This window comes from Planococcus citri, chromosome 1 (assembly GCF_950023065.1).
Source record: "Planococcus citri chromosome 1, ihPlaCitr1.1, whole genome shotgun sequence".
In the NCBI taxonomy this organism is placed as follows: Eukaryota; Metazoa; Arthropoda; class Insecta; order Hemiptera; family Pseudococcidae; genus Planococcus; species Planococcus citri.
In genome coordinates, this window is record NC_088677.1 from 42,770,518 (window position 1) to 42,791,048 (window position 20,531).

At 36.6% G+C, this 20,531-nt stretch overlaps 1 protein-coding gene and 1 long non-coding RNA gene across 2 annotated transcripts in view; one reads left to right on the forward strand and one right to left on the reverse strand.

Annotated features, from left to right (window-relative positions):
• Window positions 1-20,531, reverse strand: part of LOC135832059 (high mobility group protein DSP1-like) — a 41,244-nt gene that overhangs the window by 5,435 nt on the left and 15,278 nt on the right. Inside the window, exon 2 of the mRNA XM_065345041.1 lies at window positions 18,113-18,277. Within this exon, the coding sequence (XP_065201113.1) occupies window positions 18,113-18,277 (165 nt within the window). The remainder of the gene's footprint in view (window positions 1-18,112; window positions 18,278-20,531) is intronic.
• Window positions 6,770-9,843, forward strand: LOC135832062 (uncharacterized). Its single transcript, XR_010556270.1, has 2 exons — window positions 6,770-8,793; window positions 8,868-9,843. It is a non-coding gene; the product is annotated as an uncharacterized LOC135832062 (long non-coding RNA).

Here is a 20,531-nt window from a genome sequence, read left to right on the forward strand (position 1 = left end):
AGAAAACCAAACAGATAGGCTCAAATCGAGAAAACTGTACATGGATATACCTTATAGTAAACCTATCCGTTTCATACTGGAGTATGTAGATGAACGAACAAATATGCAAATAGGAAACTTCACTATTCACGAGGAAATCGTCGATACGCTTCACCAAATGTTCGAAGAAAACAATTTTGGTCTTCAATTACGAATGAACAACAGTACATAAATTATAAACATCCAAGATCGAAAAAATAACCCAGCTGTTACCCATTTTTCAATTTTTAGCGAACATATAGATTTTCATTTTTCAGTTTACATCTCCCATCCCACCTGAAAAACTACCGACGATGTGGATAATGATGGAAATTGATCGTCTTATTTGCCCATTTTTCAAAATATGATACATTTTTTCAATATGGGTAGTTTATATCCACTCTTTTAAAAAAAAATCATCACCAATAAGAGATAGGCTGCAAAAGACACGATTATAGATTTTCCAACTCATGCTACGTGGACTTCATAGATTGAAAATTTGAACACGGTTAAGTACTTATTAATTAGAACCTCAGAAATTCCAAAGTTGAAAAAACGTTATTCTGGAGTTTTTCACGGTGTTCTTCATTTTGCCTCGTCCTTTTCAAAATACATTTTAACGAAATTGTAACGACCTAACATTACAGTAACTGTAATGTACTTGACATAATACGATGAACTTCTTCACGACTTCTCATTACTGCGGAGTGCGGATGTAAAATTAATTTTTTTTCAATTCTGGCAAAACTTGACGATTTATTGAAAATATCCTCCAATTTTTGAATAATCCATCAATTTCAAGCGGTAGCGTATTTTGATCCTTGAAAGTCAATTTTGAGCAGATTTCACGTCCTCTTTATGTTTCAATGGTATGTGAAAACACCGCAGCTCTAAACTTTCAACCATCAGATACTCAAAAAGTAATACATACGTATAATTCGAGGAAAATCTATTTCAGAAGAGTTGAATCACTTCAAACGCATCTTGAATCTAGATACACTCAAAAAACCCGTTCACAATCCAACCCTCGATTAAAATAATCGACCATCGAACTTCTAAACGTGCATTCACATTTAAATTTCAGCAAAAAGAGGCATTAGAGACCGTCTTTTGTCACACATACCTACATAGCGTCGCCTTAAGCCGGCCGAAATAATACTTGGGGCACAATGTACCCAGGGGAAGAGAAGGCGCGAGGTACACAATCGTCAAGAAATTTATTCATTCGATATTTACTTCGTCATCCACACACACATTTAGGATTTACCAAATAAACGGGCTCGCGTAAATAATAAAATACTACAACGCCAAGATAAATAAACGCAGATATTCCAAATTCGAAGAAAACAACAGAGAAACGAAAAACGCTGCCGCCGAATACAGAAAATAACAAAGCAAGCGAGCAAGAGAGAGAGAAAATGAGAGAAAGAGAAGGAGAGAAGAGCAGCGAAAACAATAGGGGAGAAATATCGTTGGACCATTTGAAAAATCAATGGTGCCGTTTAGGAACATGGGGTAGAAAAGTTTCAGCCGCATACATGCTCTTTCTCTCTCTCTTTCCTTCTTTCTCGTTCGCTCTGTGGCTCGTTTTTCTTTCTATACACACAACACACGCAGACACTCACACACTCCAGCTACACGAGAGTATAAATATACACGTACATAGCACGCATTCGCGCGCGCACACACACACACACACACAAACGCGCGCGGCTTTAACCTTAGTTAATAAATCAATGATTCTCAACTTAATTTCTTTCGAATAATTTGCATATACTCGTATACGGCGCGTAGCTTTCCGCCGTTTGTGCTGCGTGGATCGCGGAACAACGCGTGTTATGTGTGCTGATGCCGAAGCCAATGCCAGCCAGAAGACCGTGAGTTCGTCGAATACAGCATGGCTACGGAGAGGGCGAACTACTGCGAAGCCGTTCGTTCGCCGGTTCGAGAGAAATAATGATGGTGCTGCCGTCACACGGCAATGCGCGTTCCATACACAGTATTCGGTATTTCTCTACCATACACGTCGCGTCGCCGTATAAATTTTCGAATACCTTTTCTTCTCCTTTTCGTTCTTCCAAGCCTACTGCTCGAGTGAGTTCGATACTCAGCATGTAAAAGCCTATTCATAATAATTCGAATTCTCGCCAGCTCAGTCGTTTACCACTACGAAAATGAAATCACCCCTTGCGGCCACTCGAGGTGAACAAGAAATCAGCCGTTTTGCTCAAAATTAGTCTAATAAAACTATCAACTTGAGAAAAAAGGCACCAACAAACCTTTGAACAAGAGCTTATATTCGCCTTCTTCAAATTACGCGAATTCCGTAGTCACACACACACACAGGATGTTCATACCTTATTATCTTCCTATCTCGAGTTGACATCATTTTTCAGCATTCTCAAGAGCTTACGCAAGAACATAGCCCAAGCGTTTTACTACACACAAAAGTCCTTATACTGGATTAAAAGAATTCGATAACGAGATGACTTTCCAATTTCCATGTACGAGAAAAAAGGCAAAAAAAAGATAGACATTACAGCCGTTGAGGCAAGGGTTCCCAAATCAATCTATTTTCATCAATTAGCTTTAAACAAAACTATCGTCGCAGGTGTAGAATCACTGGTCGCTTATCGGGTTTATTCTTTTCACTCGCTTCTGCGATCCCGTTGGTTTTTTCTATCCTTGCTGCATTTTCCCACCCTTTCACTCGCACTTCGGCAAAGGCGAACTAATAGTATATAGGCGCCTACTTTGGTCCGTTTAACGTTTTCCACTAACAACATCCCTATATGTAGTGTGCACTGCTACGCTCTGCTGTACTCCCTGTACCGGCATCGCAGAACGCGATTCGTTTTATTCCTAAAGACTCTTTATTTCCATGTTTTGTAGGTCTTTTTCCTCTATATCACACGTCATACAGTCGTATAGGCATAACTGTGCCGCAAAGGTAATATACGTAGCTCAAGGTATACCCCTCAGACATTATTTTTTATTCTATATCTTTCTTTCTTCTTTTTTTTTCCTTCAAAGGTCGACGCTTTAACAATGTCTTTTCAAATTAATCTTTTCAAGCTTTTTCCCCTTCGCTTCTAATTCTTGTATCTCGAGGATGAAAACAGTAAATAGGAAGGAGGGTCAAAATTTTGTTGTTCATACTGCTTAGTGTCGCTGATCTATTAAAATTAAAACGTCGTAATTATAATTTGTATAATGGCACAGCACAAGCATACACTTGAAGTGTGCCATTGAAGTTCAATGAGTTATTTTTTGATGTACGTAGGTAGAGGTACTAGGTAAAGGTATGTAATGTACCCATACTGGACACTATGCGTGACAAAAATACAAAACACTCTCAGTTTCAGAAAAAAAATCCTTCTTCATCGATTTTGCATTCAAATATTGGTTCCATTTCCCCCTCTCCAGTTCCATCATTTTGATATTGAAACGTTGTAATTGTAATATTTACCGTAGATATCCATCGAATTTCAGAATTTTTTCTTCCCACTTTCATGAATTTCAGCAATCGACATCCTCCCCCCCCCCCCACCTACATACACAAATGTAGGAAACTTTACTGGTGACTCAAATAGAATACTACTTTCAAGCTTTGACCGAGACTTTTGATTTTTGAACGATAGGTAATCAACAGATTCATACGGACTCGATACCAACCTTCCTCTTTTCTACCCCCCCCCCAATCCTAATCAGAAAAGAAACGAAAACAATTTTAAATCCGTCTTGAAAATCCAACAAAATATTCTTGAACTTGTAGCAAAAATTGAATAAGTATTAGTACTTACTTTTCCAACGAGGGGGAAGGGGGTTATATTGGATTTAAAAGAAGCTGTTCAGATCTAAGCTAAATCCCAAATTACATATTCAAAGTTTTCAGTGGTTCCTATTTGTGTACTTTTTATTTTTCTAAATTTTTAGAAACTTTCTCCCAGCTCACAAAAATGACAGAAGTTCAACTCTGAAAATTTTATGTTCTAATTTTTCCACTACTTTTTTATCGAGTCTTGACTAAATTCACTTCCTTTTCAACGATGATACGATAAATGAAAAATTTTACGCTTCTTTATAGGTAAATGTCCGATTAGAGTAGCGCGAGCCAGGATGTTTCTTCGAAATGGGCGAAAAAAGTGGAATTGACGGAATTGGAGGTTCAGGTTGGGCATATGGATGGAGCCCGTTTCCAAAATACTGCCCGATTTTTATAAAAACTTGGTCATAATTTCAGCTCCAGTTTTTCCCCGAAAATTTGTCTGAAATAGGACGGCCATTATTTGGCGTTCCTCACCTTGCCTACAATTCAGCTCGATTCCTTCCAAGAATCAGGGAGCAATTTCAAATCATGATCAACTCGTCACGTCAATTTTCGAATAAATTCCGTGGAATTAATTTCGTTTTTCGGTTTTCTCGAGCAAAATCCGAGAAAAAAGTTAATTTTTCGCACCATCAAAAAATTCTTTCATTAGGAAATTTTAACGAAAAATACACATTTACTACGAGATGATTTCGTTATGGTATCATATTTCAAAAAGCTTCCTCTTCTCGACGCTCGTTAACATTTTTTAATTTATACCGAAAGCGAATGAAATCCTATAAACGTAACATTCGATACACTCTGGAAAAGGAGCTTGCTGAACGCCACCGTCGCCGTCACGCCGCGCCCGTTTTTATCCTTTTACAAAAACGACCCCCTTTGTTCATCACAGGGAAGCTGCCGGTGGATGGTGGAAATCGACCAGTGCGTTGTTGCGCTCTTAAAAATGCTAACGAAAATGTTTTCAGACAAATCGATCGTACACATACGTTCAATTAATACGCGAATTTCGAAGAAAATTACGACTGGAATTTAGCCAATATAACCTTACAGAGCGAGCTTTATTGGTCATCAGTTTTTTATCTACTTTTTTTTGCACTTTTTGATTTATTTTTTGCAATAAACCGTGATTTGTTTACTTCTATGATCATTTTGGCATTTTTTCCACAATACTCGTAGTACGAATTTGGATTAGGTTTACCTTCACCCTTCTTCTGTTCTATTGGGGGACGAGTAATACATCTTATAGCAAAGTATGCATAATTCATTCTCAAAAATTTCTTCTCTGAACTTCAACACTCAATGACGTGTTTATGAAACATTTAACCCTCATTCTTCCCTACCACTTATAACTGGGGGCGAGTGGGTCTTCGAGTCTGCACTTTTTCAATACTCTCTATTAGCATTTTCCTTCTCGAATATAATTCTGCAGGAAAATTACAAATTCGACACAATTTCGCTTCATTTTTTCTCCATCAAAACCATACACGAGTTAAGTTTCTTTTTCAGGCTGGCCATAACAATCGAAATACATAATGTAAAAGTATTATCGTAGAAATCTCGACGTAGATATTGATACCATCAAAAAAAGTACGTAAGTATTTTCAATTCGGAAACTCCGCTACGAACTATTTCAATACATTTGAAATATCGACGATGTAAAAATTTGCCATAATCAAATTTTCTGAAAACACTACACATTCGGATTTTCCATACAGTACTAGAACACTTATAAAAAAGAGCCGTACACAGATTTTTAAATACAGTCCGAAAGAAAAAGAAAAAAACGTTGAAATTTTACAACCACATATGTACTTTGAAATGAGAAACTTTTTCAATTTAAATTCTGCTATAGTCAGCTAGAACACAGTCGTCTTTTTGGTTTTGACTTTTACAAAGAGCGAAACAGAGTTATACGGATACTAAGTATTTTTCTATTCATTTCAGCAAAAACAGTACAATCGAAATACCAATGTCATCTTCGCAGAAAAAATCTATAGCCACAGGAATCGTACCTCTCAGGAAAACCAAAGAATTACTGGTAATTGTTCTCAATGAAATCCATTTAGCGAGAAATATTGAAAAAACCTTCGAAAGATCTAAGATCTAAATGAAATCAGACATTTTCATCAGTTTCTAGCATCAGCAGGTAAAAAGCACAGCCCCTCATCGCACATTTTCACTTTATATTGACTCTTAACATTTCTAATCGGTCCCTACGGAAGCTCCATAAAGCGAATTGCAAACATCAAAGTAAAATTTCTCAACCTTCAAACATCAAGAGATGCACAAACCCACCCACCAAACTATACCGAAATTTCAAGTAGGTAGACATTCAAAAGGACATGCTGAATAAAAATTCGTAATACTCGTCTACTTCGTTACATATGTACATGCAACGTATCAGGACGTAAAAAAGTTGTAGGAACTTCAACCACATGCGAGAATATCTCCTAAAATAAATAATTCCCTACGTGCAAACATATGGCATTACAACAGCTACAAAAGACAACAGAACAGCACAATCCACGAGAGACAAACGTCGAGTTGTTTCAATGGATCAGCAGCAGAAGCTTCATAAGGCGAAAGGCGAATTGGCGACCCGGCCGAGGCTAGACGGAGACGCGCATAGGTGAATTAAATACACACTAACTACGTATAGAGTAAAGGCATGCATATGTGCCTCAGTGGCTGTGCTCATTACCATCCGTTAGTCTTCTCTCTTATTCTCACATCAATGAAGAATTTTTTTTTTTGATAAAATATGAGAACGAAAATTCATACTATCCCGAAGAGGAAGAGCATAGCAAAGCATAGCATTCGGAGCACATCGCTGATCGTTTAAAAATATAAAACATCGCATAATACGTATGTAGTATGTACTACAATAAAAACGCTTCGCGAGTTGATCGAATAGTCAATCTTGCCAAGTATACGACTTTATTTTTACACGTTATGTGCATCGTTGTCGGTCGTTCGGCTCTGTCTCGAGCATCTTTTTAAAAAAAACATACCGCGTGTTTGTTCTCGAATAAGTGTAATATACACAGCCTAAAGTACTTACTCTTCTCTCTGTCTCAACTCTACTAATAGATCACAGGTAATGTAGAAAAAACATATATACACAGACACACACATGATTGTATCGAAGTATCAAACCAAATGAATTTGCTGTCGACTAATCGAACGGTGTCGTCGATGCTATATCTCCGTACATAAATGTACATATGTATGCATAGGTTACATACGTACTAAGTAATCAATTATAATGTCAATACGTCTTCGAATATCGTTAGCCGTTAATAATTCCTAACTAATTGCAGCGATTCAATTAATTAACACGATTACAAATTCTTTAATGAGCCTAATTTGCATCGTACGCGTTTTTCAATTATATCGCATGTGTTAATTTATGCCGTTCCAAGTTCAAATATTACCGCAGACAGACGGTCTACACGATGCTCGTTTCTTTTTATTGTTGCCGAAATACCTACATTTCAGTGTAACACATGAAACAAAATTTTTCAAGCTGAAATCGAAGTCGAAATCGAGGCAATAATATGACTGGAAATCAACGAATACAGACAAACTGGGCATACACAAACCGATCACTAAATTTAATCAATAAATACCTGATTTATTATTGAAAAATAATCGAGTTTCGATATAATGGTCCTAAATGAGAAATCGTTTCACGTTCAAATATCGTTCGATGCGATGCATTCGCATCCTCATCCCAGGATTCAAACGCTTGGTGTAATAAGCTAATCACAGCATTACACGAGAAAATACCATCATTTTGTTTACCGCACAGGATGGAAAATCATCAACGGATTAATCGTCGAATGTCCTCTGCAGAGCCGCAGAGGACTTCAAAAGTTCAATACATCCAAGTCGAGTTCAAAAAATACCAGATGTTCAAATAACCACATGCAAGGTCCCTGGCACATTTATATTATCACTGGGTAAAAAGTTGATGGTAGGTAGGTAGTGTAGGTACAGAAACAGATGAAATACCTACCATACGAGAGGATGAACGATAAATAGCTGAAAATTTCGAATTCGATGCAACAAATCTTTACTATAAACGAAGAGAATGGAGCGCGAATCAAGCCCAAAACAGATTAAGATGACCGGAGGAAAATCACTAGTAACGGAGCATCTGTTCCAAACATCACTGAAATTCTTACGCAGAAATGCCAATTTTCAGGTACGAGAAAGCTAATTTACAAATTCAAATACATAAATTTGATCAAAGCGATTGAATTCGAAAATTTATGCAAATTTTTTCAAATAAAGTTTGACTTATGAATATGAAAATTATCATTCAAGCGATTCTGTAAGCGGTTAATTGTTTACATTTTAAACGCCTTCGTGACGAATATTATAACATCGTTTTCACTCCATTCAAAATATGATAATTAATTTTTATATTCGCACCTGAATTTTATTTGCAGAGTAGAATGAATAAATTAAATTAGTCTGATCATAAAATGAGGAGTGGAATACCATAGTGTAGGTAATGAGTGCTTTATTCCAATATTTGGAAAATCGTATAAAAGTGCGTCAAAAACTTCCTTAAGACGCACAAGATTCTCCTCAGCGTCGTCGGCGAGCCTTAACATTACCAGCTTGTGCGCCCCCTAGGCGTTTTTGATGCAGTTAGCGATTTTCTAAAAAGTAGGAAAAAACACTTGTAAACCCACATATTTAACTTCTTCAAAAAAACGTAATCTGGAATTTTTTACATATTGAAAAATTATCAATGTAACGCTTTCAAGTAAGCTCATCATAAGGAGTAAGATTACGCAAAACGTGATTCAAGAGTCAAGATATTTTGATCGGTTCCAGGCATCGACAATATCGACATCTTTAATACACGTAGTAAGAATTGATCTTCTTGTCGGCTCGATCTTCAACAAATTCACGTAGCACATCATCCGAAGGTACCTCATCCAAAGATTAAATTAGATTACGTACTAAAATTATTTTAAAAAATCGTTTTCCTCTTCGGTTTCAGTTTCAGCTAATACAAGAACCTAGCGCTCGAAGCCGGCAACATGCCGGCAAAACACTACCACCACCGCTATCTTCACCTTCATCATCTCCAGCATCCGAACAGATATATAAAATATAGCCTGCTAGTTCTTCGCATACACGACGAAGAGAAGAGAAGAGAACTGAACTGAACTGAACACAACCAGGCGGCGATGGCACACCCGCACCCGCAATATACGCACCATTCTCCTCTGCGAGCAGCGAGCACCACCGTTACTCAGTAGTCTCCATCCATTCTCTTCGTCTTCTATACATACACACGAATACACGATGGGTCGTGTTGTAGTATTCAACACATATACAGTATACACGTATCCACCACGTACTTTCTCTTTTCGCCCTCTCGTCGCCGCCACTCAGCTCTGGTTCGAGCCCAACGCTCTTCAAAAATACTAAAAGGGGGATTCGCGTAGTTTATAATATTTCAGCATCCCGTGTTAAATTCGCCATTTGCATTTTACCGTCTTTCAAAGGCCTGCCTATTCCAATAATTGCCTTTTCTCTACTTTTAACAAAAACCGTCTCTCTATCTCGCTTTTGCTTTTCCATTCTCCAGCAACGTAAATTGAGGCGCGCGAATTCGCTGTTTTTTTTTCCTACTCGTTTTCTTTCTTTCACACACTTCGTTGTACGAGTATCTTGTTTTTCTTTTCTTTTCAACGCGCGCCGTGGCGCTTCTGCGAATAATCTATTTCTCACACAAACGATTCTTTTTCCCTTATGTGTACATTATATTAGAATAAAAGAAAAGAGATTATAACGTTAAAATTTCAACTTTTCCATTTTCATTGCTTTAAAACAACTGCAAGGGTGCCCAATACCTTACTTATACCTACACCTGCACAACTTACACAACCACACGTAGATAAGTTAACGTATTATATGTACACACATCGAATGTAATTACGTAAAGTCGTTATAATAAAATTGCGAAAATCCGTTTATTTACAAGACACGATGAGAACCACGGCAGTAATTAAAATCTACCACGACGCGCTTCTACACTACTTACTAAGTCTCCCCATACCAAGAATCCACTCCTCTCATTACTGCTGCTTACAGTAGATTATTTTACCCTATCTTCGAAACTCTAACACGTTCCTTTCTTACTTTTCAAAAGCATACAAATTTTGGAACACTTCCAAACGGATCACTCTCCGATGAAAGAATTTTCATTACAATGTTCGATACATTCGTTTCATACATAATGAAATGCGCTAGATGATGAAATTTCCAAGGAAAAAAATCATTATTTTTACCTACACAATATTATATCGCTGTGTTCGTGCAGGTGAACCATGCTGGTGTTGGCTCGACTACCGACCGGACTACCTGCGTACACATTTCGATAACTTTCTGACGTAATAGACCTAGCATCTATTCAGTACGCCATTTTCCGTATTTCGTTGGACAAAAGCTAATAAACTTTCTTCTTCAAATGATTACTCCAAGTAGATAGACAATAACCACCTACTAATGAAAATTCGACTTTCAAATACACAAAATACTCGTACGTTCAAAAAGGAAGTGACATTTTTCCCAGAAATTAACGTAGCTTCGGATGTTTTATTTTTCAACTTCAAGAATTGAAATATAGACAAATGAATTTCTATACGAATTTTTCAATTAAAAATGCAAGACTTTCTCACCAAACTCAAGAGTGGTTCGCTTCAAAATACAGCCCTCCTCCAATTTATGAATCTACTATTCGAAATAAGTTTCAAAATCAAAAATGGACCACATACCTTTACATTAGTTATCTCAAACTATTATGTGCTGCGTAAGTGTGTATGCATACATTTCTGTACTTTTGTGACAATTTGAAGAAAAGTCTCGACAATTAGACGCAGCAGAGTAGACTATACTCATTGGCGATCATCATTCTATCCTCATTATGTCTTGTCAATAGAACTAATGGCGTGTGAGATTGCAAACAATGAATAACTAAATACCCGTCTAAACCAGCGTACAAATACTAAGAATACTGCCGCCGCTGGGCAAGACTGACTAGTGAGTCCCGAGTCTCTCTACATTCATACACATTCACACTCGACAATAAAAAAGGTTTTTGAAAAATTATACACATTTCCTAGCATCTCGTCTAGTCTGCTTGTCGTATCAATCGTCGTCAAGTCATACAACACAACACTTGAACGTCTTCAACAATAGAACACACACAGGCACAGTTAAACATTAGTTGGTGCAGCAGAAGGAAATACAATACCTTAAAAATACCTTAAAATAATATTCCTCTGTTGCATTCACATCGTAATCCAATCATATTCGTCCGGAGTCGTTATCGTTATCTGACGAATTTAACTTCTTCGCCACAAAAATTCGCCAAACTAGTTACACGTCGTGCATTTTCATTGCCAACTAAGCACCATCACACGATATCCTATTTTCTCACATGAGCTAACGATGGCTTCGATACATACACTTCTCAAACGATACACATATTTCAAATTCATATCATCGCTCAATCATACAAAAACTTCAATAATTGATCGCCTAATAAGACTCGCAAGTATTTTTTTTAAAAAGGAGGAAAAATGTCCAACAGTAATTACGGCGTAGAATAGTGCGAATTGCAAAATAAAAGAAAGGGATGTGGTTAGAATTCGATACACTTTGATACGTATAGAGGCAGCGAGAAAAGGCAAAGGCAGGGCGCTATCAACAATGGTAATAACAACACCGAGCAGAATTCAGTGAAGAAGATCAAACCGAAACAAATACACCATGTGAGACTGAGAGGGAGAAAAATACGTCTTCTGTATGGTGTTCCCAAGAAGACCGACATGATCCAGCTAAATCGAACCGAAAGGGAGAAAAAAAATAAAAGAAACTGAAAAAGATACAACGCGAACAGGAAATAAGCATATAGGAGACCGGTATTAGATTCTCTCGAGTCTTGATATATAAGTTCTCTAAACGGGAAAGGAAGGTTGTACAGCATGTACCGAAGGTCTAGGCGGAACGCCAACGAGCTAAATAAAGTTAAATACCATCGGCTGGAAAACCAGTTTATCTGGTCTGGTTGGGCTACGCTCTTTTACGAATATACCCAGTCAATTTTGGTCACTGTAGGAAAAACCGCGTCCAAGTCGCATACATTACAATTTATATACGTTTTCTTAGCTAATAATACACATTCTCTGCCCGTTACTACTTACAACAACTGCTGCTGTTGCTTGATCTCGCGTCGTAATTATGAAATACTTTTATCGTTTAATAAAACAACCTTTACCAAAGCACGACTCGAAGATCTTTAATTATACAAACTTCTCTACTACACAATACTCGTACGCCACAAAGTGTTTTCTTAATTGGTAAGTCCAAATTGTACCTCTCAACCCCTTCGATCAAAACATTCATAAAATCTTCGAGCATCTGAGAAACTACATATTATAACTTACATCTCATGGTACCTCTCGTATACGAACCAAGTATATCACGCGGATCAATCCAATCTTTCGATGCAGTTTTCATCCAAAAAAAAAAAAAAAAAATCATCGCCGTATCGGCTACGCCTCAAGGCTTACAAACCATGTATAAATCACGCAATATCAGAATACTACAGTGAACAACTACGGCGTTGAGTTGACCAACTATAACAGGGAATTTTTTCGCTTGTAATTACTCTCCATAGCCTACCAACAAAACATGATGTATTTAACAGCAATGCTGTGCTTGCAAAACATTTGTACATAGACATACACGCAGGTACACCATCAATTCCTACCACGTATCGTGCTAAGGTGAATAAAAAAACCATTACACTCGAAGCGGAATACAGCTTGGCAATCTTGCCAAAAGAGTAAGAAACTTTTACACCGAACCAATTTCAACGTCGCTCTTCGTTTCTCTTGTTTTACTATTTTAATTGAATCGGTCAGAATAGAAATGTACCAAGTCCATTTCTTCGATATTCATGCGTTATTAGCGTGTTGAGTGTAGAAATAGAATTTTTTTTAAAAAATAGCAATCTGACGAATTTTTTGGAAAATTTGTTGCGTTGCGAAAAAATATCAAACAACTTCGAACAGTATCATTTTTGACATAAGTATTAAACTACGTATAAACGTATTGCTGTGCTAAAAATAGACGATTCTCAAAAAAAAAAAAAAATTTGAGAAACTGATTTACAAAATCTTCAGTTTCGTCGAAGTGTTTGGATATTTACAATCAGGATAGTCGGCAAAGTGATGAACTATGATGTGGGTATGAGGCCCAATCGAGTTCGAGCGAAAACAAGAGAATTTTTTGATTTCGCGATTGCGCCAAAAGTTGTGTTTTAGGGCCTCTTTCAATGACCAAAAGCGTTTTTCGCGAAAATCTGAAAAAATAGACTTAGCACCATCCTATTTTAACCGATTCAACTGGTAGAAGCAACATCACGAGTATCAAAAAGGACAACGAACGAGGGAAGAAAATATCTCATAAGGCCTCAATCATAGATTAGTACATATGGTTTCTTGAGGAGAAAGTGAGGAAGTTAATGATCTGAGCATTATTTCAGAAAAGAAACGCACTTCGCTCTTTTCAACAGTAACACTGACAAAAAAACTTTCAAGTCTCTCGTAACAGAATCGTTCGCCTTGAAAGACACCAATAAAATTTTCAACTAAATTCGATAATTTATGCATTTTATTTTATTAATAGAAAGAGAATGAGATGAAAAATAGTGGAATGAGGGACAGAGAACACTCCAACATAATTTTACTAGAAAAAGAAAAAAGGTGAAAAAGAAGCAATTTGAATCCAAAAATTCAATTCAACGTTGAAAAAACTGGTTTAGAAACGCCATAAAACAAATTTTCAACATTATCGTCTCATTAACGAGCAGTATTGCTTATATTTTACATAGCTAGGAATCAGTTTGTCAATTCAAAATTATTGAATTCCTCCGTAAAGTAGCAGAAGAGAATTCTTTATAATTCATTTATCTCAATGTGATCTCTCCAAACAACCATACACCCCTCTCCCCGAAACATATGTTATAGATTCATAATTATGTTGCCAAAGTTTGAAAATCCCTTCCCATCAATTCTGAACGTCGGCTATTTGATTTAAACCATACCATTGCGACAACCTTGCAGGTTTCATTGCAGTTAATTATATTTGACCAATAAGATATTAAATTTTGCTGAAGATGCAGACGATTGCGACGTTGCCATACTTGAGAAAGTCCTGACTATAATTTTCTCATGTACATAATTAGACTTTTTTGTTTTCATTGATGAATAGAGCACGTGATTTTTTTGTGTTGTCTTTTTTCTTTTTTTACTAAATTGTGATCCGGATCATCCTGCATATTCGTAATGGATTTTCCCGCCAGTAATACGATAGCCAAAGAGGCAATAAAAAATGTATTCATGATATATGTAGATTGGCGATATCTTCATTCGTTCAGCTATTTTAGTTGAAGGAAAAAACGTCTCCACACGAACCCTCACTCGCCTTTGAATTCACACACGCAAGCCATACCTATAAACACACGTTCACATTACATACATACCCAGACCTACAGTTCTCACAATTAAGATGAAAAATTAATAACACAAAAGTCAGCCACACATTTAAAGGTGAATTCGCTCGTATGCGCGAAGCAAGAGAAAAAATTTACACCTTTGAGCGGTAGTAGAATTGACTCGGTATTATCGATTCTCGACAGACCCTTTTCAACATGCAATACACGTTCTCCTTTTTCAGGCTCTTCCGTACGTCAAAACGCCCAGAAAATATTTCCAACTATAGACAGCACAGGCTCCGCGCTGAGCTCTTCGCCCATCGTCGACGCGCGTATAAGCCGCTGAATCCGAATCGCGCTATCACCAGGTGTGGTGATACTCTTCAAGCACCGTTCGACGTGAACTACGTCTTATCTATCGTATGATGGAAATTTGCTGACCAGCGGATTTCGAAGTACAAAAAAAAATACCTACGTTATCGTAAAAATAAACGTAAGTATTATTTGTACGTTGGCCTCCGACAAAACGGAAACCGCGAATAATGAAACACCTTCATTTGCAGATTTATTCATATTTCTGTCTGATTTACCACTAAACACGCGTAGGAATTTATTCCCATGTGCAGACCAATGCACGCTTCATATCGAGTAAACAAGATCAATGCAGTTAAATGTATGCGTGCGCTCGTACGTTAGTTCCCTACCGCAAGGATGATTTTCAATTTCGAGTACACTGATGTACACATGACAGAATCAAGCTAAAGTGCTCAATAAAAATTTTAAATGATGAGAGAAAACTAATTACAAAATTTTGAATGCAATCCCGAATGTATCTTTTTGTCATCTCAAGTAGAAGCACAAAAACTAAAAAGTAAGAACACGGATTGTCTTGCCGGATTAACACGACCTTTGATAGCCTCTCTGTACGGAAAATTTGAAACATACCAGGCTGCAAGACTTCTCACAATGGGTACTATTTTTCATTAAAAATTTTCTCTCTCAGCAAATGAACTATCCTGTCTTTCTCTACCCACCCGATAAAGCTCAAAACATATAGGTATAATTTTGCAGACTCTCAGGATTGACGATTCAATGAATCGGTGAAGGGGTGTGGCTCTATTTCTACTCAAAACTGTTCTTACATTTATTCAGACACATGGCTACTCTCCATTCGAATCACAGCATGCTAAAAACGAAAACTTTCCTCTCCTCCCCTTCATCTTCAACAAACCACTAGCATCTTTTACGAAAAAATACACATCGTGCATCACGATGACTCCCAGCCTAATAATTTTTTCAAGTTTTACGTAGATTTTCAAGCAGCTTACTCATCATCAAATGTACACCGGACACCTAGGTGGCAAGCTGGTAACCATTTCAACATGTTTACACCAACTCTTTTTTTCTATATCGTCGCACCACTAAGTACCAGTTGAATCTCTCGTGAGAAATTCGATTGCACATTAGTTTCATTTCTCAGTCAACAACTACAACGACGACAAAAAACACCAACATCGAGCACACCGGATGCTGCAAATGTGTAAGCGAAGTAGAAGGAAACGTACATATAATACACGTACGAACACCAATGGCATTCGCACAAAGCGTCTCGTCTTTTCAGCGCCAATTAAATAATTAATCATTTAAGCTCGAACACGCTGAAGAAGACATTTTCATCGCCATCGCGAATCGTTTTTCGAATAATGGTTGCAAAAAAAAAACTCAGTAGACACCTTGACGCCTAAATCTGTTAACCCTCTTTCACCACGAGGAATAAAATGATTCACTCGTCGCATCCTACCTCCTCTTTTTGCTTTTTGTTATGCACTTTTTGAGAATTGATTTTTCCTGATTTTTCGGCTTTCTAGACCAAATTTTTCCAATAAAAAAGCAACTCAGTTCAAATTTTGAATCAAACCAAGATGAGCTAAAACAGAATACATACTCGACAATTAAAGCTACGTTGATTTGGTCACACCGCAATAATCCCGCCAAAATTTGAATAGCATTTCGAAAAACAAAAAAAAAACAAAAAAACAAAACAAAAAACAAAACGATTCCGATAAATAAAACAAAACTTTGAAAATTACGCCAAGAAAACTTTTTTCATTTTACAACTTTTAGAAAAACCCAAATGTTTTCTAGAGAATAAGCAACCACAGTTTTAGTTTGAAGGGTTGACCTGTATATCGTGACAAATCTTTTATTTTCTTTCTCCATTCAACTCGAAACCAAAATATAAAGTTTCGCCAGAAGCTTGATAGCCTATATTATTTAATCATGCATACGTGATGTTCTTTCGTTTACATACATTCGATGTTTAAAGATTTGTTTGTTCGTTTTTCTTTGTTTCATTTTCAATCTCGTCAGTATTACTCATAGCATTGAGGATTTCATTCGATATTATTTCAACTATATCAGTACGTTTAATTCCTTTCAGATAGACTACCCAGACAAATAATCGTCGTTAATACACAAGATATTACGGCGACGTCCTCATACACCACTATTTACATAATACGCCACTTTTGGAACCATCTCATTTGCTCATCGATGTATTAAGCGTCAAGATGTGTGAACGAATAGTCGGGAAAAAGAAAGATTCATATTTACATAGATAATTGTTTCCGAGTTCAAATAACTTAAAATGGTTTGAAATCGGGATAACTCTTTTCAATTAATACTTATAGCAATAATCCTCCCATACGATTGAGAACTCTTTACAATTTTTTACGCTGAGGATTTAACGCAGTCCAAATTGAGCAAATGACACAAAGACAGTAGACAAAGTATCTACGTATTATCAAACTGGGATTTGAAAAAATATTCAAAAATGAATTTGATGGTAGAAGGAAAACGCAGAAATTATTGCATAATAGCAAAGTTCAACTTTTTGGCTAAAACTCGGTTTTCTCCATTTCCCTAACTACGTACGAACTCAATTTTTTTTTTAGATGTTTGCATACCTATAAAAAAGATACTACTTTTGAAAATTTTTCAAAAATTATGGAAAAGGAATTACCCCATATCTAAAAAATCTTAGCAATCATGATTACTGATTACAATTAGTATAGTATAGACAGACATTAGACACTGGGGAAGAGTGGAGAGTATAACAATGTCAAAACATGGGCTATCCTGAAACTCGACCAGAACAACTTAACTTCCACACTGCAGAAACCACCTCAAAAATTGCCGCATTCATCAATATTCCGTCGATTCAAAACCTGCGATAATCATTCTTGCGAAAATCATCGTCACACGCAATAATATTGAATTAGGCATCAACGCTATCGATAATTACGCAAAGGTTAAGGTTAAAAAAAGGAAAAGTACTTTAGAATGAACTCCTGGATACGCCGCCGCCGCCGTTGTCGTTATTCTCGAATACAAAAACCAGAGTCCATTGTTAACGCACGTTCCAGTTAAATAACCTTGAACGCAGGAGTAGCTATTAAACGATTCAAGGAATTTTTTTACCTTCGCAATTATTATGTTCTATATATTACGCCGTTCAACAATTACGTCGCTATATTAGATTTAAGGTGCCTCTCTACCTTTAAAGTACATAGGTACCTATACTTTCAATGGTCGTCGATACACACACACAAGATCGTCGTAATGCGGTGCGACTTTTTTCTCTGAGCTCGGCCATTTCGAAAATTCGAGTTGAAAAGCTAATATAAAACACGAGTGCGTGCAGCTTATCTAGTGAAAAAATCGTTTCAACTTACCTTCCACCTTTCGGCGCATTTTTTAGAAAATTCTTTAAATATTACAGTCTCATCGGGGTGTTTTTTCTTATGTTCTTCGCGGCAAGTCTGTACAAAAAAAGCGTAAGCGGTCATACGACCTCTCGGTTTCGAGTCCATTCTGCCTCGTGGCATTCTCGATTTGCTCTGTAACATGAAAAAACATGGAAAAATTAGCTCATTGTTGCAGTAGGCCACTAGCACGAAAAATACATGAACATAGTACATACATATATCTGCATAATGCATCCATAATATTTGTAATAGTGTAATCGCAGTAACATGAAAATACTGTACTCATCTCTCTCAGTATTCTACATCTGCTGAGCAGATCTTTAAGATGTAATAAAAAAAAAGAGTACAGGGAGAGAAATGAAATAAAAATGAAAACGACTGAAAACTCGCGTAGAAAAAATTAATAAACCTGCTCGATAAGAGTCGGGCATGTTATAAGACTAGCAATAAGATGATTTTAGATACACATAACAAAAAAAAGTATTCGTTTTTCCATCTCTCTCGTAAAATTACGGTTGTTTCTCTCACTTTCGACCAATATACGGGCGTCTACGACAAAAATTACCCGCAGCATTACACAATAGGTTATCAATTCGAGTGTGAACTTGGTATAAAAATTAATTTAAAGACCTCGTAAAACATGTTCTGCGCGGTTCCGAAATATTTTTGTGTTTTATTTTTACTCGTTCACATCAAAATTTTATCCACGTATAGACAGATATCATGAATTTGACGAATTTGAGCACTTGAAAGAGGACTTGACACGGGACACTATTCGGATATTTTTTGTTCGCCTGTAAAAGATAAGAATTGGCAGCCCTTTCAATTTTCGAAATTTAAAAAAGCCTAATACCGGTACTAGCTACATTTTTGAGTACAACTTCGTTTCAACTCGTGGCCATTCCTTCTCAAGAGTTAACTGACCAAAGTGAGAAAATTTAAATCCATTGGTAGATGAATGATCTGAAGGCTCGATATAGCGTAAAATGCGCATATATTTTTCTTGACCTGATATGCTCGAATAAGTATCGACGGCTACTCGATTACAATCGTTTATGCATTTAAGGAAAGGCGAAAAAAATCAAAACAATGCGCACGTGGTCAAGTAATTTCAATATGATTGATGGGAAAATTGACAACGCCAAGTAGACTTAAAATAAAAATACAAAACGAAGACGGAAAACGCCACATTGACGACTACACGACGACAGTAGTTGTTGTTGTATAGGGTACATGATAATAAAGAAAAACTGCTTGGCCAGTACTGTAGTATTTTACCTTCATAAATACAACGACCGTCTGTTCGTCCATCCGAAGCGAATAAATTTGATCCGGATTCGTTTTTAATATCGTGACCAATGGCCAGAACGATTCTTTTGTCTGTTTGCGCCTGCCTCAATTAAAGTGTAAGAGAAAAAAATCTAAATCTCGACTTCTCTGATATCTTATAAGTATAGGACAGGTATAGGTATAGGTATATATGTTATGTACATTTCGCTTGTATTGTATATTTTTCCCTTCAAAACCTCCCTTAGAAATCGAACATTCACTCGCCATTTTAAATACATACGTCAATGTACCTCTACTTAGTACCGACCTACGCTGCTAACAAAACGCACTACACTTTAATGAAATTCAAATTCTAATATAAAAATAGAACATACATAGACCTACGTATTTCGACACCAAATACGTACCAATGAAACGTATACACTTAAATTCTACCCGCATCGTGCGACAACTATCGTAGTTGTCGAATTTGAAACGAATAAAAAATATAGAAAAATTTCAGCAACAATTTTTTCCCTCGATAAACCACAAATCGTTCACATCCACGACATTCCGTAATTTGCGAACAATTTTTGATATCAAGAGCCGACCTATCGTAAATTCGTAACCGACATCGGTTTATACAGTGAATGATTTAACTACATACTAATCTTCTCACAAACCCAAGTCATTTACCACAACAACAACAATGAAATCTTCGCATATTTCGCATATTAACTACGTACATGCCGATTTAAACTTTGCATCACGTACTCTTGATGAAAAATACCAATTTTAACCCTTTACGACTCTTTTACCATATACTCAGACTTGACGCTAACTGAGAGCGCATTCAAAAATTTTATGCAAGCTGGCATTTTTTTCTTGAACTTTGAAACAATAAGCTGATAACTCCGGTACAAGGACGTCTACATACAATACATACATTCATTCATTTGGTGAAATGAAAACACCACGATCTTTTTTTTTTACTCCTCAAATTTCTTATACGTATAGTATATTTTGGATAATTACATCATGAATGCGTATGCGATGTATATAACTGCAAATTTCAACCTACTCCCAATTATTATGAATCAAACACCAATAAATGTGC